The sequence below is a fragment of the Camellia sinensis genome, chromosome 13, assembly GCF_055761805.1.
Source record: "Camellia sinensis isolate YWXY chromosome 13, ASM5576180v1, whole genome shotgun sequence".
Lineage (NCBI taxonomy): Eukaryota > Viridiplantae > Streptophyta > Magnoliopsida > Ericales > Theaceae > Camellia > Camellia sinensis.
The window spans coordinates 56,146,031-56,171,545 of record NC_138973.1 but is presented as its reverse complement, the minus strand read 5'-3'; the positions used below and the strand labels follow the sequence as shown (position 1 = coordinate 56,171,545).

At 37.3% G+C, this 25,515-nt stretch overlaps 1 protein-coding gene across 1 annotated transcript; it reads left to right on the top strand.

The window, feature by feature from the left end:
* Positions 1–7,137: 7,137 nt before the first annotated feature.
* Positions 7,138–24,165, top strand: LOC114256526 (RGG repeats nuclear RNA binding protein A). The gene is made up of 7 exons (XM_028196194.2): positions 7,138–7,722; positions 9,174–9,543; positions 9,690–9,755; positions 9,883–10,015; positions 22,516–22,674; positions 22,777–22,833; positions 23,544–24,165. The coding sequence occupies exons 1-7, from the start codon at positions 7,566–7,568 to the stop codon at positions 23,742–23,744; spliced, it is 1,143 nt and encodes a 380-aa protein (XP_028051995.2). The 5' UTR covers positions 7,138–7,565; the 3' UTR covers positions 23,745–24,165.
* Positions 24,166–25,515: the final 1,350 nt, after the last annotated feature.

Here is a 25,515-nt window from a genome sequence, read left to right as displayed (position 1 = left end):
TTCAATGGTTTTAACATGCAGAGCTATTTTAAACACATTTTGTATAAAAGTAGTTTTATAAATTTCTTTAATTGGTAGTTTAGGTATATTCCATCCTGCATCAATTTTATCATTTCGTATTTCAACATCTTCTTCATTGATTACTAATCCCTGATTAGGTATTGAGGACAAAGCGGTTGATCTAGAACTGACTGATGAGTTACTTCTAAATAATCGATTCATTGTTTTGTTTAATTAATCAATTTTACAAATATCTTAATACATACCCTATTCTTGTCATGCTACTACATACTAGTTGGTTTTAGTACAGACCCTATTCAGAAGACCCCTATGTCCTACACTGCCTAACCCGAAGGACTTACTCTGGACAGGGAACGAAAGTGGGTGACTTAAACCAGGTGGATAAACACAGACCGATCTCGTGGGTGATTAAGATGAACTGAAAACTAGATTAATCAAACAAATGACAGAATTGATTAATTGGAAGAAACAAAGCAGTTAAAAACAGGATACAACATAACAATGGATCTGATACCAAAAGGCGGAAGCAGCAATTTTGTGGGTATCAGAGCCAATGGATAAACACAGACCGATCTTGTGGGTGTTTTTTAGAAATTTCAAGACTTAAAAAAATTTCAAGTGGGGGGCTATGCTCTCAAGACTTAAAAAAAAATTCAACCAATCAAAATACAGTAGGGGTGCTGGGGGTCACCCCCATTGGGGGTCCCCAGCACGGGTGTATGACACTTCCCAAATAACCCTTTATTCGATGATCTATTTCTAAAAGATGTATTTTTTAAATATTTTCAAAAAAATTTGTATTAGAAATCTTAAGTATATTGTTTTTCCTTTTGTTCATTAATATTAAATTTTTAATTAATTTTATTTACTATTTAAAAAATAAATTAGCAAATAGTTTATATATTTATATATATAATTTTGTTTTGATTTTTCAAGTTATTTGATATTTCTACCCAAGTTCACTCAAATTTAATTTGAATTTTTGAATTTTGGCATAGCTCCTCACTTAATTAAAAACTATATTGTTCAATCTTTAAAAAATTTTAAGCTCGATTCAAGTTGCTTGAGTTGAGCTCACCTAAATTTGCAATTCTAGCAAATGGGTTGAAAATTACATTAATAAATTTCTTAAAAAATAATAAATAAATTGTTATACAATGGTGGGACTTAAATTGTAAATTTTAATCTTATTTATTTACATAATTTACATACAAAAATTTAACTATTTATATTATTTATATAAAAATATATTATTAATTTTTTACATGCCGTGCAAAGCACGGGTTAGCACTAGTTATAACAAATGAAAGTCCCTAATTTAAATAACAAATACTACAAATTAATATTTTTAATTGTAGTACAAAACAAATCAAATCCTTAATTTCAGCACAAACAACAGCAAACCAAAATCCCTACTTTTAATATAAATCACTACCAATTAAGGTTCATAATTTTAGCATATCGAAATCTCTTATTTTAACATAAATAATAACAAATAAAAAAATTTTAGGGTGTGTTTGGTAACGTTTACGTTTTCAATTTATATTTACAAAAATTTTACAAACTGGTTTTTGTTTATTTTTTGTTTATTTTTAAAAAAACATAAACTACAAACGCGTTTGGTAATTGACAAAATGTTTAAAAAAATTTAAAAATATAAAAAAGAGTGAGAAATGGCAAGTGGCGGCGGAAGACGGTGGTGGAAAGTGGTGACGGTGGGTGGTGGGTAGCTGGTGGTGGTGGGTGGTGGCGGGTGGGTGGTGGTGGTGGCGGTGGTGGCCGGTGGTGATGGCAGGTGGTGGCCGGTGGGTGATGGTGGCGGGTAGATGGCAGGTGGTGGTGGGTGGGTGGATGACGGTGGCGGGTGGTGGGTGGTAGCGAGTGGGTGACGGGTGGTGGGTGGTAGTGAGTGGGTGGCGGGTGGTAGGTGGTGGTGACAAGTGGGTGGCGGATGGCTGATGGTGGTGGGTGGTGATGGTGGGTAGGTGGGTGGGTGACGGTGGCGGGTGGTGGGTGGTGGTGGTGGTGGTGTTTGGTGGGTGGTGATGGTAGGTAGTGGGTGGGTGGGTGACGGTGGCGGGTGATGGGTGGTAGCAAGTAGGTGGTGGTGGTGGTGATGGTGGCGGGTGGTGGGTGGTGGTGGTAGGTAGGTGGCGGATGGCGGGTAGGTGGCGAATGGGTGGTGGTGGTGGTGGGTGGGTGACGGTGGCGGGTGGTAAGTGGTAGCGAGTGGGTAGTGGTGGTGGCAGTGGTGGGTGGTGTCACGCCCTCAAAAATAACCCATTATATATATATCATTGACATGCATTATTTAAAGAAAACACTTTATTAATTCATTCATCAGAGTATTACCAAATAAAAACATTACATGTAACATCAAATTAAATGCCCTACAGGCTTACATCTTTCCAAGCCAACACTTGGACACAAAAGTATGAGTTCTAACTCAAATACAAATAAAGCCCTAGGCTTGAGTGTTTACATGTACTAATAATGAAAAACAAATAACTGAAAATAGTCTTCAAAATCCAAGTCCTTCCAAGCTAAGTTCTTGGAGGTAGCTTATCACCTGAACCTGAAAATGATATTCCCATATAGGGTGAGCCACAGCCCAGTAGAAATATACTAAACCAAATATAAGCATTGAATAAAGCAATAACATTCAATAGATGGTTAACCAAGATAATCAATTACATCATTATACAGTTTCATGACACTAATGTCTAAGACATGTTTTACTTTCCAACATTATCAATATGGCTCAGAACCTGGCCAATCTTACAACAGTGAACTATATACAACATATTCACATTCTTCCAGTGTCAACAAACAGATGAGACTCAGGCTCAAATCAAACACTTCATACTTCCAGTTTGATACACATTTTAGTGCTGTATCAATAAAAACACTTCAATATAAATAAGCACACATAAAAGTGATGCTAATGGAGTCCATCCCCTATCTCCTCCCAAACAAAATCCGGTTTAGAGGTCCATCCCCTATCTTCCCCTAAACCATGGAGTACATCCCCTATCGCCTCCCACACAAAACAATGTATGCAAACACATAACATATACAACACACAACCAATACACATAATGTCTGTATTAATTCAGCAGTCAAAATTGATGACTTAATCAATGATTAGTTTCAGTTATCCCTAATCCACATGCAGTGTCTACAACAAGCACGGCTATCCTCCACCGATAGCCCAAAACAGTTATTTCTAAACTGAAAATAACTATATCAACAATTCAATAGACAAATGATTCAAATTATCCAACTACGCTATTTAATCAATGAATTTCCCAATTCCATGAATTTAACCATATTTTCCCAATTCCATGAATTAATTATACAAATTAATTTATTAATACAACTAGGGTTTTTCCCAAAATTACCAAAGTACCCCCAACATATCAAAATACTAAAACTTAGAACAAAACTTATAAGATGGAGTAGGAAATCCCTACCTCGAAGAAAATAACCCGAATGAAGAAGACAGAGATGAATACCCAAATTCCAATGTGCTCCAAATCACTAAATGTTCAGATTAAATGGAAGCCTTCGACTCACTCTATCTTTTTAATAAAGGATCTAAGGTAGAAACTCACTCTAAGTAGATCAATCCTAAGAGAGAAGGTGTGTAGAGGGAGAGAGAACTCGTAATTAGGGTTTTGGAATCTGAAAGTATAAGAAAAACTGATCTGAAACACGCTGCTGCCTATTTAAACCTGACAGGCTCGCTCGAGCGAAGACTTGGTCGCTCGAGCGACCAGACACACGAAAACCTCGCTCGAGCGAAGAAAATCTCGCTCGAGCCAAGAATGCAATGCTTCAGGTCTGCAACCCTGGAGCACGCTCGAGCGACAGAATGCTCGCTCGAGCAAGGAACTCGAAAACAAACACCTCGCTCGCTCGAGCGAAGAAACTCTCGCTCGAGCGAATAAGCACTGCCCTCAGGTCTAAACCAGACGCAGTCGCTCGCTCGAGCGAAGCAAATCTGGATCGAGCCAGAAGACACAAAAACAAACCTCGCTCGAGCGACCAAATCCTGGCTCGAGCGACCAACCCAAAAACTGGACAGCAACACTTGGTTTACGAACCCAACCAACCTGAAACAAACCTGCCCAATACATCCTACAACTCCAAATGAGAAAATAAAGGACGACCACAACAAATATACAATGACAGAATAAACGGAACCCAAGTCCGGATACAATAATCAAATAGGAAAAGACCGGGGTCGCTATAGGTGGTGAGTGGTGGGTGGTGGTGGCGGGTGGGTGGTAGGTGATGGTGGTGGTGGTGGTGGTGGGTGGTAAGTGGTGGTGGCGGGTGGGTGGTGGATGGCTGGTGGTGGCAGGTGGTGGATGGTAGTGGCAGGTGGGTGGTGAGTGGTGGTGGCAAGTAGGTGGCGGGTGGTGGTGGCGGGCGGTGGATGGTAGTGGCGGGTGGTGGGTGGTGGTGGTGGTGGTAGTGAGGGGTGGGTGGTGGTGGCGAGTGAGTGGCAGGTAGGTAGTAGGTGGTGGTGGCGGGTGACGGCTGGTGGTGGCAGGTGGGTAGTGAGTAGTGGTGGTAGGTGGTGGTGGTGGCGGCAGACGGTGGTGGAAAATGGTGGCGGGTAGTGGCTAGTGTTGAGTGATAAAAAAAAAAAACTCAAAACTCAAAACGGAAACACATTTTTTGTGTTTTCATTTTTTGGCCAAATTTATAAACTGAGACCACTGATTTATAAATCAAAAATTTTACCAAACAAGTTTTTATTTGAGTTTTTAAAATTTTTGTAAATATAAACAGAAAACTGAAAACGTAAGTGTTACCAAACGGCACCACAAATCAAAACTTAACAAACTATAAATTGATACTCATAATTTTTATTTAAAAATAAAAAATCATAAATAAAGTTATCTGTAAATAATGAAGAGAATATATCAAAGTTGTAGTGTGATCTCAAATCTGTCTTGTGTGATTCTAATATGATAAATCACAAGTTGATAAATTATAAAGTAACATAGGGAGATAAAGAAAAAAAAAAAAAAAAACCCTTACTGCCGTTTTCCATAAATGAAAAAAAAGAAATGAAAAGTAATTAGGTTGGATTTGTGTCAATTTGTTTGGGTGTGTGTATTAGTGTTACGCACTAAAAAATTGTTTCGGTCAAAGTGGGCTGTGTATATAAGGAAAAAAAAAAAAAATCCAAAAGTCAAGGGGGGCACGTGACCTCCTGGCCCCTATATACCTCCGCCTCTGGTAGTGATGGTGATGATAGCAATGATGATAATGGAAAGTAGTCGTTGCAGTTTTATACTATGTTGTTAAGAAAAACAACTAAGTCATATCAAATTTTAACATTACATTGCATTGAGCAATTTTTCTAATTGATCATTTTTCCAATTAATTCAATCTTGCCACAAAAAGTGAAATTTATTCCAAAAATTATAGTCTGTTTAAGATTATAAATATCAAAGCATTATCTTATATAACTATTTTTTTTTTTATAAATAAAACAAATGTCTAATCATATATATGGCTAGACCAAGTCTTACAAATTTCCACAAAATTGTTATTGTGTCACTCCTTAAGTTTGAATTCTAGTTTAAATAAAAAATTAGGATTCTTCATTAGGGAAGATAAACAACTTTCAACTTCTTTATTATCACATCAAAAGCAACCTCAAAATATATATATATATAGACTTAAAATTAATTGAAATTTATTCTCCATCCGTCATTTTTATTTTTCATATTTTTTAAATAAAGATTTTATTTATTTATTTATTCATTCATTTTTATATTTTAAATACGCATCAATCTAATTTACAGGGCTTAAATTTGGAAGCCCAAAGTTAGATACGGGTTACCCAATAGCGTTAAGATCCTCTAGAGTGATCTATCCAATGGCTGTGATTTAGTCTCACCAAAATGACGTCATTTTGGTGAGTAATTTCGAAAAAAAAAAAAAAACAAACAAACAAACAGATTTCAGTCTTGTGTTGTTCCCCTGTGATGAAGCATTAGAGAGAGAGAGAGAGATAGAGGGGCTGAGAGATAGAAGGAGAAGAGAAGAAGAGGAGGCCGCCACATCGCCGTCCAGCCCTAGCCCTTTCCCACCCCCGATGTGCTGCCACCGCCGCTGCCGATCGCCGCCAAAGTTCCTCCGACGCTGCAAGTGGTGGCGATGAAGAGAACCACCATGTGTATGCTAAACAGGGCTTGTAAAATGGAGTAGTCTTCGCCTCTGTTTGATGGATTGAACACATCTCTCAAACATGAATTGGGTTTTGAGGAATCACCATTAATGGTTGTTTTTGGTTGTGGGTTTTTAGTAACTACTTGGATTTGAGAAGAATTTGGTTGTTTTTTAGTTGATTGTTTTCTTCAATGGAATTTGATATGGTGGGTTTGTTTTTGGATAAGATTAGTTATTATTAGTGATTTGTATTTGTAAAGGAGGGTTTGTTTTTGTTGGGTGTTTGTTTGAAATTCATGGTTTACATTTGTGGTAAGGCTTCTGCTATAGAAGATAGCAGAGTGAGCACAAGAGAGAGACAGTTGAATAAAGGGCGGCGGCGACGGAGGGGCGTCGGGAGGCAGGGCGGCAACGTCGTCTCCCTCTGCTTCTTTTTTTCTTCTTCTCTGGGGGTGTTTGGCAAGAAAAAAAAGAGCCTAGTTTAGGCTAAAATTCACAAAAAGATAAAATAGGCTAAAATAGCTAATAAGACAAAATATCACATCAAACCCATAATTATTTCACTTTTTCTCTCACAAACATCATATCCAACTACAAAAAAATCCAATCATCTTCCCAAACACAAAAATTTTAGCCTACTAAAATAGTCAAAAACTAAAATAGCATACTAAAATAGCAATTTCCCAAACGAAGCCTCTCTCTCTCTATCTTCTGCGTAGGAATTTTGAAATCTAATTTTTTTTTTTTTTTTTGAAATTACTCATCAAAACAACGACGTTTTGGTGAAACTGAATCTCAGCCATTGGATGGATCACTTTAGGAGATCACTCTAGACAATCCACTCTAGAGGATCTTAACGCTACCCAATAAGCTTTTGCTTCCAACCCGCTACAATCATGTGTCAATCACTAGGCCATCTCTCGTATCTAACGGCTGAGGGAAGACAATCTACCTACATCCAATGAACCCGCACACACCAAAACGCCTCCCAATAAGCTTTGCTTCCAACCCGCTACAATCTAGTGTCAATCACTAGGCCATCTCTCGTATCTGACGGCTGAGGGAAGACAATCTACCTACATCCAATGAACCCGCACACACCGAAACGCCTCCCACTAGGGTTTTTAAGATTAGGTCAAGCTACTTCTCATATATCTGCCCTTCCGGCTAGGGTTTTCAGAGCCACCATTTTCTCTCTCCTCTCTCACCATTTTCTCTCCGTGTATCATTTCTTGAGTTGTTGTTGTTGTAAGATCTAATTATGGAGTTAAATCAGAATTAGGGTTTGTTGGTTGGTTCTGCAATTCGAAAAAGCTTCGAGCTTTTTACATCGTTGTTCTATCTATTAAGAAATGGCAACCGCAAACCCATTTGATCTTTTGGGTGATGATGACAACGACGACCCGAGTCAAATCATCGCTTCTCAGCTCCCTCCGGCGCCGAAGAAAGCTCCTGTTCCGGCTCAGCCAGCTAAGCTGCCCTCCAAGCCTCTCCCTCCAGCTCAGGCTGGTAAAGCCTCTGACTTTGTCTCCTTTTTGAATCTTTTTCCCTCAGATTGATTTATATGTATATACATGAGTTGTCAGACCATAAAAAATTATGTTTTTATGTTTTGATATGTGTATGTTGGGTTTTGTTGCTTTGAAATGTAGGAAATGAAATGAAAATGTTATTGTGAATAATGTTTACTCTAGCTTTTATGGGTATGCTTGTGTGTGTGTGTGTGTGTTTTTTTTTTTTTTTTTTTTTTTTTTTTTTTTTTATAGTCTCTGATTTGGTTAAATAAAACACTTCCCAGGGATTGGTGAAAACATCCCTAGGCATAGTTATTGTCAGTGTTAGTATCTCACGGCAGCTGCCAAAGTCACCACCACCATCACTATCACTACTACTTCCAATTTAGAAACACTGTCACAGAACTAAGGTTGTGTTTGGATAGATGTGTGTTTCAAGTCAATGGATTTGACGTTAGTTATTGAAAGAAAATAACTTTAATTTAAATATGATAGTTGCTTTGTATATCTTGAGAGAGTTAAATAGTTTTATCACGCTGGATTTAAAACTACTAAAATATATATCTTCAGTCTCAACTTATCTTCGTGCATTGTTTTTCTATCCATTTAACCTTAAATACCTTAATTTCAAATCGACACCTATCTAAACGGACCATAGCAGTGCTGAACTAGTAGTAGTTGTGATCTCCACCTTAGAGAGAGAGAGAGAGAGGAGAGAGAGAGAGTGTTGGTTTGTGCCTCCATAACCGTAACCTTAATCACCGCTTAGCCGTCACTACCACCACACAAATGCTATTTTGTAGTTAAGCCCTAATCCATGTAAAAAGTTGAGTACCAATGACCCATACATTGAGTGCTTTTGAATACCCGTATTATTGATTCAGGAGCCATGGTGTTGTTTTATGGTGTTCAAACTAGTATATGGGTTTCTTTTTTTTCTTTGAGTTGCGAAGCCAGATGTTTTGTCACTATCTTTGTCTTTAGTTCAATGAATTCACATTGATTTTTCACATCATTGTTTCTAGTTTTCTTTTCCTGGGAGAAGTAAGCAATTTCACATCTTTGTGTTCTTATTGTGTATTTCCAACATATACAGCTGCGGGTTTCTAGCTTTTCCTTTATATAATGCTAGCTTTGATGTATAAGTGTGGATGTACAGTCTTTCTTGCCAGATATTTTCTTCTTTTTCTTAATTTTTTTTTTGTTGGACGAGTTATTATTAGCAAATTCGTGGCTGTGACTTGTGGGTTCTGATGGCATCTGTTATATATATATATATTTTGGTAGCATTGCTATTGTATTCCATCTTACAGAATGGTTTTTTATTATTTTCCTTTTTTGGCTACAAATGCTTTATCAATAAATTTGGATAGGTAATGTGTGTGATTTCACATTTCTCCTTGTTTTTTATGACTTTTTTCCCCTATTTATCTTTTTGGTGAACAGTGAGGGAGACCAAGAATGAAGCTCCTCGTGGAGGGGGCCGTGGTGGTGGTCGTGGATTTGGCCGTGGACGTGGTGGAGGTGGATTTAATAGAGATTCAGCAAATACCGAAAATACCTTCAGCAGTCGTGGTCGTGGATTTAATAGAGATTCAACAAATAATGAAAATTCCTTCAACAGCAATAACGGTCTTTCTGGAGGGTACAAACCTGCAGAAGATGGAGATGCAGATAAGCCCTCTGAAAGACGTGGATATGGTGGGCCTCGTGGTGGCTTCCGTGGTGGTCGCCGTGGTGGTTTTAGCAATGGAGAAGATGCAGAAGGGGAACGCCCTCGGAGGACATATGAACGTCGCAGTGGGACTGGACGTGGGTTAGTATTTTTATTGATAAATTCAACTTCTATTATACTGTGAATTGCTTGTAATGTGTCCTATGTTATTGATGGTATATTATGTAATTTTATGATCTATGTTTGTATTATGCCGTCCACCTGATTGTTAATGTGGTGTTATGCAGGAATGAATTTAAACGTGATGGTGCTGGTCGCGGGAATTGGGGAACTCCCACTGAAGAAACAGCTCTGTGAGTACTTATAACTTATGTCTCAACTTTCACCTTTGAATTGAGGCTTTTAATGTTTTCTTTTCAATGAGCTGAGAACTACATGCATATATTTATCAAGGAAATTTTGATCTATTTTGAAATTTAGGGAGACTGAAGAACCTGCCAATGAAAATGAGAAGAATGTTGATGCTGAAAAGCATTCGGGACAGGAAGAAGCTGGAGATGCCAACAAGGAGAATCCTGTGAATGAGCCTCAAGAAAAGGAGCCTGAGGACAAGGTGAGTTTATTTACTGATAACGTTAGATACCTTTGTCTTGAAGAGTCAACATTTTCATTCCCTAGAGTGCCTTTTAGTTGTTTAAGTATGTAGTGAGAAGTAGAGAAAACTTATAATTACCATCTTCGTTCAGTCTTTTTGAAAACCAAGCAAAGTGTATTTGATAACTAAAGGCATGAATTTTTATTTTTATTTTTATTTTTTGTGGGAGGCAGTATAATAGAAATTTCGAAATTCAAAGTTAATCAGGCCCACTATTTTTGGTTGATAAGCTTGTCTGTCTCAATATTTCCTGTGTCTTTTGATGATGGCTCTGTACAAGCTGTGGGTCTTGTCCTATAACACTAGATCTAAGCACGGAACCCTCATTGAGCATGTAACATTTAATGTCGGTTGAGTCAGGCTTGATGTGAAGGGATATGGGCTTGTAATCCGAGTTAAGAACTTGAACAAAGTGAACTTCTTTTTTCACTAGTAACTAAGACTGATACGATGAAGAGTTTTTGACATAGAATAGCACTTGGAAACCGAGTGCTAATTCCTATGATTAAATTTGTGGTGGGTTTAGGGGGAGGAAATTTAGGTGTTTGTTTGCGGGATAAAATTTGCAAAGGACAAATTTCACTTTACCCCTTATGCTTTGACCTATGTGTAGATGACTCCCTTGTTATTTGAAAATAACCACATAACCTTCTTATGGTTTGTGGACCAAAGTACACAGGTAGCTTTTCCATCTAACTTAAAAGAATGTGACACTCACATGCTTATGTGTAGAGTATGCTATTTTTGTAAGAGTGATACCCCTCATTCGTACCCTTTCAAATTTACAAAATAATGCTATTCTTTTTCTTCCTTTCTCTACTATTTCTCTCTCCTCCCTTCACCTTTCCAGTTTTCCATCACCACCCCAAAACCCATGGCCACCATCTCTCTTGTATCACACTCAGCTACCCTCAACCATTACGACAGCCTTGGAGGCCTCACACCCAAACCCCCTCAATCACCATGAGTTTCCATCAAATGGAATTGATGATAGTTTGACAATTTGGCATGTTTTCTCAATACCACATGTACTAAACAGACCATGAAATGAAGCAAGGGTAGCAAACATACGACACACTAGCAAAGTGAGGCATTATCGTTTCCAATTTGAAGTTTATTGAAACTAATGTGTTGTAAAGTGGGAGAGTAGAGTACAAAAGGCTCTACATGCCACTTTCCCATTTAATTGAACTCAGAACAGAACTTAAACTTATAACCTAATCTTATCCAGTGATTAGTTGTGATAGGATAAGGAATAGAATTAGCTGGGCCCTATGCATTTATTGTCATTGGATTGTGTCAACGTCTATGAAGCATGGACACTCCAAAAATGGTGCCGTGGCAGGGTCCGACACGCGGACACGCCGGGGACACGGGGACACGCCGGGGACACGTACGGGACACGCTAGATGGCGTGTCCCTTTAATTTAATGATTTTTTTGGGCAGGGACACGGCGGGGACACACGCGTCCATATCTGGACACGCCAAGGGACACGGCGGGGCTCTTTTTTGAATTTTTTATATTTATTTGGGGTCAAAGTATAGTATTTAAAAAGTTAAAAAAAAAACCAACGGGCAAAGCCCTAATCGAACAAATGAGGGATTAAATGAGTAAAATCAGACCTGCGAAGCCCTTCTCTCTCTCAGTCGAAGTCGAAGCCCTTCTCTCTCTCAGTTGAAGCCCTCTGAAGTCGATCGAAACCCTCTCCCTCAGTCGCAGCCCTCCGAAGTCGATTGAAGCCCTTCAAAGTCTATCGTAGACCTCCGATCCAGTCGTCTCATCTCTGTTTCAGTCGATCCAGTCGTCTTCGAAGGTAAGCCCTCTTTCGCCTGTGTCTCTCTCTCTCTCTCTGCTCTGGTTTCGGTTCGACTGAGACTGATATTTTATTTTTTTATACGTTTATATATAATTATATGTAAGACTTTTTTTTATTTTTATTTGTTTATACGTTTATATATATATAAGACTTTTTTTTTTTTTGTAATTATGTGTTTATATATATGTATATATATAAAACTATATTTAAAAAAAATAATTATAGGTTTATATATATATACAGTATGTAAACTCTGTTTTTTATTTTTTATTTTTTATCCTTCTAATGTTAATGTTAATTTATAGGAAAAATGTCTAGTTCAAATTCTGCCAATAACACACAATCTGCCTTTGATGCTGAAGATGATAAGCCACTGTGGAAATATGTGACTAGATTAGAAAAATCTAGTGCAAAAGAGGGGAATTATACTTTTCAATGTAACTTTTGTCGGGTTACACGTAAAGGTTCATACACTAGGGTAAAAGTCCATTTGATGCAAATTAAAAATTAGGGGATAGAAGTGTGTCCAAAAGTAACAAGTAAGGATAATGTTGATTTTGAGAGAGTAATTGCAGAAGCAGAGTTGAAATTGAAAAACTCTAAGTTGAAGAAAGTCCCATTGCCTCCTCCTAGTGCAAGAGGGGGGATTTATACTTTTCAATCCTCCAACTTCTTTTCTTTTCTTTTCTTTTCTTTTTCCTTCTTCTTTTCCTCTTATTTAGTGCTTTTGTGAAGAATATTGTTGGATGTTTGATGTTTTCCCTTTATATTTATTGTTGGATGTTAAATCTTTTGCCTCTCTTATATTTATTGAATTAATGGTATTATGTTAGTGTTTGTTAATTTTGATTTAGAATGAATGTAATACAAATCTACATAACACATAAATATATATATATATATATATATAAAAATTCGCCGTGTCCGTGTCCCAATTTTTTGGAAATTGCCGTATCCGTGTCCGTGTCCGTGCTTCATAGGTCAACGTTATCTTAGAATCCTTTTTATCTTGGGATTGCTAACTACCAAACAATGGATGTGATGGATGTATGGGCCCTAGTGATTTTTAATCGAATCAAACCCACATTATCCATCTCATTAACAAGTGCAACCTTAGGCTCCATTTAGTTAGGCATTGGATTAGGGGAGTTATGTAATACCTAGGGTTTATGGACCAGATGAGATTAGTAATACCTAAGATAGTGGGTAAGATTATATTTACCACAAGAGCACTTATACTATGTTTAGTTACACTTGCTTAAACCATGTGTAAGAGGAGGATAATTATTTTGTTGGATGGAGGGGGGAAGATTATCCTGACCATAAAATGCAGACAAATAAGTGATGAGGGGACACGAGGTAGACAAGAAAAAACATGTCGGTCCCATGGGATGACAAATCCCTCATCCTCCTTTATATTATGTGGATAAATGAAGACTCAGGCCATGTTTGTTCATGAGATATATTGGGGATAAGGGGATTCAAATCCTGTGTGTTCCACATGTTCTTTTCTTGCCCCATATTTCCCTCTATTTATACCTTGGTTTGTGTGCATTTTAGACATGGGATATAACGTTAAACCCAAACATAATGTCCCCCAAAATGGGTGGATAACAAATATCCTAATCCTATGATTATCTCCCTCTTTCCTTCCAATGATAAAAAATAAGTGCCCTTTTCTTATCTCTCGTTTTATCCTAACCTAGTCAAACCTAAATCCTATCAATAATTGCTAGATTTTACTTATCTTCCTAATCCAGTCAGACATGTTGTTAGAGAATTTTTTTTTCTTTATATATATATATATATATATATTACCAATCACTATCCCTGAGATTTTATTGTCCCATCTAAGCCCATCATACAAACAAAAGTAGACTTAAGGTTTGGGTTAGGGTTTTGTTTAGTAGTTTACGAAAGGAAAAAAAGCCTAAGATCTGTTTGATTTCAAAAGTGATAGGTTGCTAGATTTGAAGAAAATTGAAACTGGATATTCATAGTCCAACAACATATATATTAACTCAATAACCAACCCAACAAACCACCCACAAGTCGAACAATCAACCTTAGAAAGAGCCCCATATTGGGAAAGAAATGAACAAGACAACAAAGCCCAAAGGATTGACCCCTTGACCTTCGATGTAGAAGTGTATAGAGGTGGCCAACCAAGCTAGCCTAGTTGGTTAGCATCATCTAGTCCAAACAGACATGAAAAGTACAAAAAATTAAATCAAAATTGAAAAAACTACACTAAAAACAACAATAAATTGAAATATATAAGTCAATCTTAAGTTGGAGCCAAAGGAGTGTTTTTCGGGTTAAAATAAGATAGTTTTTTTTTTTTTACTTTTTAGTTTTTGCCTTATTTAAGGGGAAAAAGGTTATTTTTTGGGCTTTTTGAGTTGTGATAAATGGCAATAATTTTTTTGACTTGTTGGGCAAAAGGCCTCCTTTTGTCAAAAGAGCTTTTTTTGACAAATGACAAATGAAAATATTGTTTTAATTTTCCATCGCTTTGTGGATTTTGAGAACTTTGATTTCTGGGCAAAATTTGAATTTTGCTCCGTTCTTCCTCTATTTTGTAGATTTTCTGCAATTTCAGGCTACCTTGGCTTTGATACCACTGATGGAAGGCCAAGTTTGGCATCTCCCCAAAAAGCCAAAAAGTTAAAAAATTATCATTATTTACCAAAAAAAATATAAAAAAATTAATTTTCCACACATCCATACAACTTAGCAATCATGTATGTTTAGCGCTGTGCATCTTTTGTTAAGAATAATTGCACAGTTTGGGTATAATTTTCACATACTGCTGTTCGGCTCGTGAGGGCCCATCTCGAGTCCCGTTTTGATAATCTGAACCGTTCAATGTGTAGAACTCGTCGAGTACTATATGTCTATAAAAAATCATATTGATCGGATATCGATAACTACATGATCAAATCAGTTTTGTATAAAAAAATGGATGGTGTTATAATTAACGATTAAAAAAAAAACAAATCTAATTAGATAACTATCGATTTCCGATCAACGTGATTTTTTATAGGCATATAGTACTCGACGAGTTCTACACATTGAACGGTTCAAATTATGAAAATGGGACCTGTGATGGTCCCCACGGGCCGAAAAAAACCGTTCAGTGCAATGCCTAAAAAGTAGCCAATAATTTCTTACCATCAATTCGGCTATGTAGATTGTATGGTTGTACAACACACATCTCTAATCTTCTCCTACACACTTCTTTGTACAATTTTTTAATATATATTTTTTCATAAAAAGTCAAAAAGTTAACCCAAACATCAATATTTTTTTTTCTCAATTTTTTAGTCTAAAAAGACAAGAAGTGCACTTATTTAGGACACCAACTTTTTGTCTTTTTGGACTAAAAAGTTGAGAAAAAAAATATAGATGTTTGGGTTAACTTTTTGACTTTTTATGAAAAAATGTATTAAAAAATTGTATAAAGAAGTGTGTAGGAGAAGATTAGAGATGCGTGTTGTATAGCCGTACAATCTGCACAGCCGAATTGATGGTAAGAAATTATTGGCTACTTTTCGGACATTGCACCGAATGGTTTTGTTCGGCTCGTGGGGGCCATCACGGGTCCCATTTTGATAATTTGAACCGTTCAATATATAGAACTCATCGAGTATTATATGCTTATAAAAAATCACGTTGATTGGATATCAATAGCTATCTGATCAGATTTTTTTTTTTTCAATCGTTAATTATAACACTATCCATTTTTTTATACAAAACTGATTTGATCATGTAGTTATCGATATTCGATCAATGTGATTTTTTACAAACATTAGTACTCGACGAGTTCTACACATTGAACGGTTCAGATTATCAAAACGGGACCTGTGATGGGCCCCACGAGCCGAACAACAGTGGGTGAAAATTGCACCCAAACTATGCAATTTTTCTTAACAAAAGTTGCATAGCGCTGAACATACATGATTGCCGAGTTTGTATGGATGGGTGGAAAATTAATTTTTTAATTTTCTTTTTTGGTGAATAGTGATAACTTTTTAACTTTTTGAGTAACTTTTTATCTTTTTAAGGAGATGCCAAACTTGGCCTTAATTCCACTAATGAGATATGGGAATGTAATCCTAATGATTTATTTTGAGAATATAAATGGAAAAACAAACTATTTTATTATGTAGTATCTCTTATTTTTTTATCTCATAATCTAAAACAATAACAAACATCATCTATTTACAGATGTAAGCTTAGGTATGAACACCTGATGGCTATGAGCTGTAGCCAACTCAATTTTCATGTTTTTTGCATTTGCTTCATGGTGAAGGCTTTGACCATGAACCATCTTCAATCTTTTTCTAACTTCAAGCTCCTCGTGGAGCGATCTTCATTCTTCTAGTATGTTGTTGAATTGGGTTTAGATTTGTCAACATCTCCCCTCAAACCCAATTCGGTGGGTTTCTTCATTGCAACAAGCATTATAGCCTTTTCTTTTGTTGTCAAGATTTTTACTCTTGTCCTCAAGTGTTTGTATGCCATATATTTGATTCATCTCTCGTATTTGTGGTAGACCGTCAATGTTGCATTCTTTTGTTTTCCAGTATGAGCATTACGCTAGACTTTCTTTAGGCATTTTGTGAAGGTTTTGTCTTGATGACTTTTCCACTTTACTTCTTGTTGAGTTTCTTCAAATCCTATCGGATCATCGGCTGTGAAGAGGCAAAATAAATCAAAATCTTCATCGATGCGCTGGTTACGTCATAGATGTCTTTTGTTTGGACATTCCTTATTGATGATTCTTCACTTGAAATGATGCGTGTCCCCTCTTGCGGTGAGTGTGGGTCATTATGGTCTCCATGTCTTGTGACTCCTTTTCTTGTCGGTCATCTAAAGATATGTTCTTCATTTGAGCATTTGATTGCCAATCCCAGTTTGATTCTTTGTCAAACTTTGCCTCTATTTGGATTTCTTTAGGAAGTTCTATTGCTTCCATTCTTGCTTCATTAACGACTTGAGTTTGCATTTGTCCATCATCAAGTTTGATTGACTTATTATATTTTTTTCCGATCTTGCTTCTTCGGCAATCGGTAATTTTGTTAATACCGTCTTTATCTTGCTCGTCTTCTGTCAATTCTTTTGTGATATTGGCTTCTTGAGCTTTTTCTTCAGTATCATCTATATTTTTGTTCATGTGGTTGTTTCCTCCAGATTGTTGATTTGGTCGGGTGAATCTTCCTTTTCCTCGACCTCTTTGGGAGTTCTGCTAAGATCTTTTTATGTTGTCTTGGCGTTGGTGTTGATTATTTTGCTAAAATCTTTCTCGTCCACGGTTTGGTTGAAATTGGCCTCAGTTGGATACTTTTGATTTAAAATTCAGCTTTGTTTGGAGAACTTGTTCAAGTGGCTTTTGTCCATCTCGTGTTGGCAATTTTTGTTCATGGGCTTGTAGGGAACCCACGAGCTCTTCAATTGTTAATTCTTCCAAGTCTTTGGATTCTTCAATGGCTACGATAGCATAGTCGAATTTTAGGTCTAAGGACCTCAATATCTTCTTTGTGACACGAACACCAGTAAGTGTCTCTCCATTCCGTCTAAATTGATTTACAATTACCATAAGTCTAATATGGTAATCAGAAATTGACTCACAGGGCTTCATTTGAATTAATTCAAACTCACTTCCTAGAGTTTGAAGTTGAATTTTCTTGACTTTTTCAGCACATCTAAAGGTTTGGCAGAGGAGGTTTCAAATTTCTTTTGTTGTTTTTGCTCCTGCAATAATCTTAAACGTTGGTTCGTCGAGTCCTACATGGATTGCTTCTCTTGCGGTTGAATCTTTTTCCTGTAAATTGTCAAGTAGGTTCCTTTCGGCAGTTGTCAAATTGTTTTCTTCTTTTGACGGGGTTCTGTATAGCCTTCTTTTACGAGCTCATATACTCCTTTGGCTCCTAAAATAGCCTTCATTTTGATGCACCAGTTGTTATAGTTTTCTTTGGTTAGTCTCGGGATTGAGGAGGTTAAATTTGAATTGGCCATGATGACTTTTAATCTTCAATTTGGAATCTAAAATTTTTCAAAAATGAATTTCGATGGCCAATTGTATGAGGAGAAGCTCAGGGGAAGTACTTGGAGAGTAGAAAGGAAAGGGACCCATTTCTAGGGAAACTTGGTGGTGGAGGGTAGAGGTTCGAGGGGTGGTTAAGGCAAAAAAAGAGTGCTTTAAAAAGTGGCATAATGATAGAATTGAAGAAAACCTTAAGAGCTATAGATTGGCTAGAAAGTAGTGAGAGAGGCTAAGTTGAAAGCTTATGATGACTTATACGCTAGACTAGATAGTAAAGAGGGAGAGAAGAGGGTATACAAACTTGTCAAGATAAGGGAGAGGAAAATAAGAGATTTTAATCAAGTTAAGTGCATCAAGGGTGAGAATTCGTGAAGGATGAAGAGATTAAGGAGAGGTGGAAGAACTATTTTGAGAAACTATTATAAATGAGGAATATGGAGGTACGTTAATAGTGGAGAAAATAGCTAGTAATAAGAAAAACCAAGACTATAGGTTCTATCGCAGGATTAGGTACTTTAAAGTGGGGATTGCACTTAAGAAAATGAAATCATAGGGCTTTTGGACCTGATGATATCCCTATTGAATCTTGGAAGTGTTCGATTGCTTTGTTGACTAGGTTGTTTAACATGGTTTTGTTGACTAGGAATATGCTAGATGAGTGAAAGAAGAGTATTTTAATGCTAATTTGTAAGAATAAAGGAGATGTCCAGAATTGTAATAACTATAGAGGAATTAAGCTAATGTGTCATATAATGAAAGTGTGGGAGGGTGATGAAACTTCGATTACGAGATATAACAGAGGTGTTAGAGAATCAATTTGGATTTATGCCTGGTAGGTCAACAATGAAAGCGATCTATCTTTTTAGGAGAGTAATAGAAATTATAGAGAATTGTGGGAGCCAGGAAAATATCCTAGCTATATGGATAAAATATCCTAAACAAATATTATCTATTCCCTATAAAAGGGGGAGACCTCATACACAAAAGGGGAAATCATCTCTCTCTACACTCCACACACAGCACTTTTTACTATCTAAACACTTCATTCATGAATTCTAACTTTTATCATCGGAGTGTCTCTGGCCGGCAACCCCAGTTGGGTGGCGCCGACTATGTTTATCCTTGCAGATTACAGCAGCCAAGTTTATCTCTTCGTTGGAGCTCATCAACATCCATGTGAGAGGATTTTTTAGGTCTCGCAATTAGCGCCTCTGTGGGAAACGACGAGCTTCAACAGAATCAATGTGCTTCTTGTTCTTATTTTTAAAACTGTTTGATGTATTCACAAAATACATTTTTGCCAAGCATTGTTTGATGATGTTAAAGAGTTTTACATATTTTTCGGCAAAATGAATTTGCATATTCTGTGTCTAAATTAAACTTTAGTTAGTGTTTGGATTTACATTCTCTCTGGCTAGATTGAAAGTTTTAACAAAGTTATTACTTGAGTGTATATTTTCTCTCACCAAAATGAACAAAAGTTGCTATTTGGGTTAACAGTTATTCTCTCCATAGGTGGTTGAACATCCTCAGATGCTTGTCCTTCTCTAATTTGTGTTTGACTCTTTCGGTGGTTGACGTCGCGACCAAGTAGTGTCCTCACACATTCAAAACTCTCCATAGTTTTACCAAAATGCCGAGCATCCGACCAGCTAACGGCAACAAATGCATCTCGTCTCGACAATTCCATGAATCACCATACCACGGCATATTTTCATGAATTTAAATCGGCAGTATTCTGGCTCGCAAGCAACACATACATCGTAAGCTATTGATCGTTGCAACTCGCTCGACAATGGGGAGCAACTCGACAAAGGAGTTTCGACAACACAACGCTCCTCGGCATTTCTTGCCGAGCATCCATCATAGCGCAAGCAACAAGCTACCCGTTATAGCTTTGCCGAGAAGAACACATTTGCCAAAAAGCAAACTTGGTTCAGAATCGTCACCCGCAATTCAATGCGGTTGAACGACCAAATGCATGGTCATCAGACATGGTGCTTAGCGCACACCTGTTTTTTTCACAAGCCTCATTGTTTATATATCTTGCTTGTCACAGACATGTTACTCGGCACATTATTAGGCAACTTTATAGCATTATTCCGCAACATTTCTTCTTCGGCTTCGGCAACGTATTCGGCAAAAAATTACATCACAACATTGCTTATTTGGCGAGCATTGCTTTCGGCGAACATTGCTTACTTGGCAAGATTGCTCGGCCATATTTCTTATTCGGCAACACTGCTTGGAATTATTATCACATGCAAATCATACGGCTGCTAACTTGAATTTGCACAACAGTTTGCTTTCCAAAAATCTCGGCGCCATAACGCCGCCATCAAGCTCAATGGCAATGATAATCACAGATGGCACATGTATATTGACTGCAAACTACACAATCTTGCTCAGCACTACTATCATGACAACACTAGCATCTCGGCTTGTTGAAATCCACATCTGAACCTACTATAGGATTCGCATTTGCTTAACGAGTCCAAACCCACCAACTTGGGGAGCCAAGAAGCAACCAAAGCCCGCCGAAAGTTGCGAAACGGATCACATGTGTTGCAAATTGAAATTTTCAAAGCTGTCAAACTCAAGTTTTGACTATACCAATGTGAAGTACTCATTGAGATGAGTCCAACACAATAAACCGCGTCGAAATCGGAACTAAAACGAAACCGTACGAGCCAGTCGAACTTTGCTAAGCAATTTCGTGTCAGCTGGAGTAGACGACCCAAATTTGGCACAAGAATAGAAAAGAGACATTCGTATGGTGCTTATCAATCTTGAGAAAGTATATGATAGAGTGCCTCGGAATATAATCTGGTGGGTGTTAGAGAATAAAGGGGTGACAAAATGTTACATTGATGTGATTAAGGATATGTATGAAAGGGTGGTGACCACTATTAGATTGCCTGTTGGAGAGATAAATGAATTTCCAATTACTGTAGGGTTACATCAAGGATCTACATTAAGTCTTTATCTTTTTCTTTTAGTTATGGATGAGTTGACGAGAAATATTTAAGATGATGTGCCATGGTGTATGCTTTTTGTAGATGATATCGTGTTAATGGATGAGACTAGAGAAGTAGTTAACATAAAGTTGGAGATTTGGAGAGAAGCACTTGAATCTAAGGGATTTCGGATGAGCAAAACTAAGACATAATACATGGGGTGTAAATTTAGTAACAGTAACAATAAAAGAAGAGGAGAAGTGAAGATTGAGAACCAAGAACTATCGAGGAGTGAACATTTTTGTTATTTAGGGTCGATTATCACAACGGTGGGAGAGCTTGATGCGGACATGGTCTATAGAATTAAGGCGGGGTGGCTTAAGTGGCGAAGTGTGTCTGAGGTATTGTGCCATAAATGAGTACCCACTAGATCAAAAGGAAAGTTTTATAAAATGACTATTAGACTAGCAATGTTGTATGAGACGGAGTGTTGGGCAATGAGGATGTTAAGGTGGATGTGTGGCAAGACTAGAAAAGACAATTATAAATGAGTATATTTAGGAATGGGTATGAGTAACACCGATAGAAGATAAGCTGAGAGAGAATAAAATTGAGATGGTTTGATTATATTCAACGGAGACCAACAGAAGCAGTAATGAAGAGATGCGATGCAGTGACGGTAGATGGAAGTGCTAGGGGACGGGATAGACCTAGATTGACGTTGGTTAGCGTAGTAAATAGAGATATGAATCTATTTAATTTGACTAACGAAATGGCCTTTGATAGAGTTGCGTGGAGAAGAAGGATTCATGTAGTTGATCCCATTTGATGGGACTTAAGACAAGGCTGGCTTTGGTGTGGTTTGGTTTGGTTTGGTTTGACAAAATGGCTTTTGGAACCCATGTATAAACCACAACTTATTTTTTTTGTGGCTTTTTTGGCTCAATAAGTTACAAGGCATTTTGTCATTTATCACACATTAAAAAGCGAAGAAGTTCACTTATTTTATAAAATTAGCTAAAATTCTTGTTTATTTTAGCCAAAAGGTGTTCATTCTTAGGCTCCAATTTAAAATCTAGCTTTTATGTTTGGGTGTACTTTAATCTTTAGTGGATTTTTTTAAGAAAAAATTTTAATAAAATTTTTAGGGCCCTCTAGGCTATATTGACCTTAAAATTGAAAAAGTTGCCTAAAGAAGAAAAAAGCCTGAAAGCCATCTCTTTACGAAAAAGCCAAAAACTCTTACAGTTGCCAAACAAGAAGCCAAAAAGTCAGAACATGCCAAACAGCATGACCGATTGAAGGTTCGGCTTATTTGTTGGCTCATTCTATAATTTGGGTTTGAATAAGAGTTTTTTTCTAGACACAAATATCATTTTTTAAACCTAAGTCACCCAGAATATCTAGCAGTGGTGTGACAAGCAGTGTGGTGATTCATTTTTGAACTACGGATTGTTAAGGTATTGTTGTGTTTTTGTTTTTGAAGATAATGGCATGATTTGTAGGTAATGTCAATGAGATTAGCATGTCTTTTACACAAGTTCAATGTTAAAATTATTTAAAATTGGAGCAGCTTGTGACTCATTCATCTATTACGTAATAGTTTATGATATCCCATGTTTCATTTATAATAGGAGATGACTCTGGAGGAGTATCAGAAGGTACTTGAAGAGAAGAGGAAAGCTTTGCAGCCACTAAAGACTGAAGAAAGGAAGGTTGGCTTGGACAAAGATCTTGCATCCATGCAACTGCTTTCAAGCAAGAAGAGCGATGAAGAAATCTTTGTGAAATTGGTGACAACTTCTGACATTTGGGTGTTTTGATTATTATTTCTACCAGCCTATGAAGTGTAATTGTATTGATTCTGTTGCATTTGATTGGTCATCCCTTACCAGGGTTCTGACAAGGATAAACGTAAAGAAGCTGCTGAAAAAGAGGAGAGAGCCAAAAAGGTACCAGCTATTACAATTGATTCTTTACCACTGTTTTTCCTTCATATAACTCTAATGCTTATAGTTCTGTATGGGATATATTTGAACTCGTCATTGCATCTTGCGTTTTACCTTTGTGTGTCTAGTTAGCATTTGGATCACCAATTTTATCTGTTTCTTTGTTTATACTTGTGTCCTAGGATCACGATTTCCTATATGATGCTCTCATTATTTACTATTGTCTATTGTGTTATTGCTGATTTGGATCATGTAATTAATGTCATACAGTCTTGCACCATTAAGAAGTGGCAAATGGTCAGTGAATCGATTGTGCATATCTGGTTTATCACAATTTGCCACCACCTATTTTCAACTGGTTGACCTTCAAGTCTGGCGGTTCCCTTTCTTCTTCAAAGTGATCTTTTATTTATAATGCATGGTTTTAACCACTTTCCAACAACTGCTTGCATCTCCGTTTTTCATCTAGCAACAATTGTCCCAGGACTTTTCATCTGAATTTTACTTTTTTTAAGCCTGAGAGCTCCTCACTTTTACATGGTTCCTTTTTGGGCCTCCACGTGTCTTTCTCATTTTGCAATCTTCATGGCAACCAATTGTTGGCCCAATTTGTATGATGGTCAACAAACATATATTTACACATGTATTTGATATGTATGTAAACACGTTATGTAGTGTGCCAAACCTTGTTCATTTGCTTGTTTTTGGTGCAGTCTGTCAGCATAAATGATTTTCTGAAGCCTGCTGAAGGGGGAAGGTATTACAGCCCAGGAGGGCGTGGAGGTGGAGGTCGTGGCCGGCGTGGTGGACAGGGTGGTTCAAGAGAAGGATTTGGTGGAGGGTACATGGCAAACAATGTGGCGGCCCCTGCCATTGATGATGTCGGCCAGTTCCCCACCTTGGGTGCTAAGTGAGGGTTTACCTTCTACTTCATCTTTCTCAGTCTCGTCGGTTTCACCTGTTTTTGGGATTCTTACAATCTCTTCTCTTGAGGGGGATCATCAACGGCAGGATGTCCACAGGAATAATGTGTTTTCCTGTATTAAAATTATCTCAGAACTTTTATATCCAGAGTGTAAATTTAAGTCGTCTTTCTTTCTGTGGGTTATTTGCCTGTGGTGGTGTCTTCGTTTTCTGTCTTTCATGGATGCCTTTAGGGCTTTAGGAGTTGTTTTTATGACTGGGATTCAGTTATTGGATCAGTTTTGATTTTGGAGTTTGATTGTGAACAATTTTGTAGCCTTTTTTTTACCCCCTGTATTTTTCTCTGTAGTTTGGCTATCTTTGTGTGCAACTTGATTTGAGACAAGTGAATGAGTTTCATTGGTCATACAAGTCTGCAGCCCGTTGGTCTCTCTCTCTCTCTCTCTCTCTCTCTCTCTCTGCCAAAGAAAATGTTGAGCTACAAAAAAATGCTGGGTAGTTTCAATAGGTAAATTGTGGGCTTGGTCTCAAGGCATCTTCTCCTTGTTCAATGGTGAATTCTTGTCAAAAGGTTGGCATCATTTGGGGATTAGCAGTCCATGCAAGTATTTTGATTGGATGGGTTGTGGTCTTGCAGTTCAAATCATGGATGGGATCAGATAGACTGGAGTTCTATGATTCAAGTCACAATAGTGTTTGGGGATGGCCATTGCAAGTAAATGTAAGGTCTGCAAAGTGTTTTAACTTGCTGGGAGCGATGGGTTGTTGGGATGTTTACCTTTTAAAAGCATGGTCCATGATGTTACCTAGCGGGAATGGGCTGCCAGGATGTTGGCTAGGAAGTAGAAACTCATACGAGTATTGGGCATCCAATGTGTTACGATTCTGCAGTTTGAGTTGACACTATGAGAGGGCCGCTCTGTTTAAAAAAACAGCTAGGTTCGTGGAGTCTCACCTAGTTGAGTGGTGTGCTGGTGGTATATTGAAGTCTCAAGTCTTTAACTAATAAAAGTGATTTCTTAAAAAAAAAGAACCTAATAAAAGTGAAAAAATAAAATAATATTTAGAGGCTTGATATGAGAGATTTATTTATAAATCTCTTTTAGAGGTGTTTTCTTCTAATAAGTCCACAAACTATTCTTGTAGCTTAATTAGTCCATGTATTTATAATTTTATTCCATGAGGTCTTTTTTTTCTGATTTAAAATTTTTGTTGGACTATTATATCCTTATTTTACTTTATTCATATGTATTACATACAAAATAAGATATACATGTTTTTTATATTTTGCTCTTTTTGATATATACGTTTTTCATTTTTTGCTCTTTTTGTTTTAACAATTTTACATCATCACCGTCTGCTAGGGATTCAGTGGGATACGATTATGAGATTGTGTTCATCTCTTCATTGGATATCAAACAAATTTGATCCAGTCGAAATCAGCGGTGGCGTGACAGTCACAATCGGCGGAGGTAGAGACGGTGATGAACGGGATACGATTATGAGATCGCTTTCATCTTTTCATCGAATGTTGAATCAAGTTTGATCTGGTCGAAATCGACGTTGGCACGACAATTACAGTTGGTGATAAGCTTAAGTGATATTGTGTTGTTTCCATTTCTATTTCTATTTCTATTTATGTTTGTAGTTTTACTCTATGTGGAGTTCTTTGAAAGTTTGAGTGATGGAATGTTGGAATTATGAGGAGTAAGGTCTCTGGCATAGTAATGGGACTTTCTTTGTAGAGAGAGGAGGTGGGTT

Excerpts from the sequence above, each read along its gene's own strand:
- LOC114256526 (XM_028196194.2), top strand. The coding sequence starts at position 7,566 with ATGGCAACCGCAAACCCATTTGATCTTTTGGGTGATGATGACAACGAC. Across the intron at positions 9,544-9,689 it reads CGCAGTGGGACTGGACGTGG|GAATGAATTTAAACGTGATG; the intron begins GTTAGTATTTTT and ends GGTGTTATGCAG. Across the intron at positions 22,834-23,543 it reads AAGAGGAGAGAGCCAAAAAG|TCTGTCAGCATAAATGATTT; the intron begins GTACCAGCTATT and ends TTTTTGGTGCAG.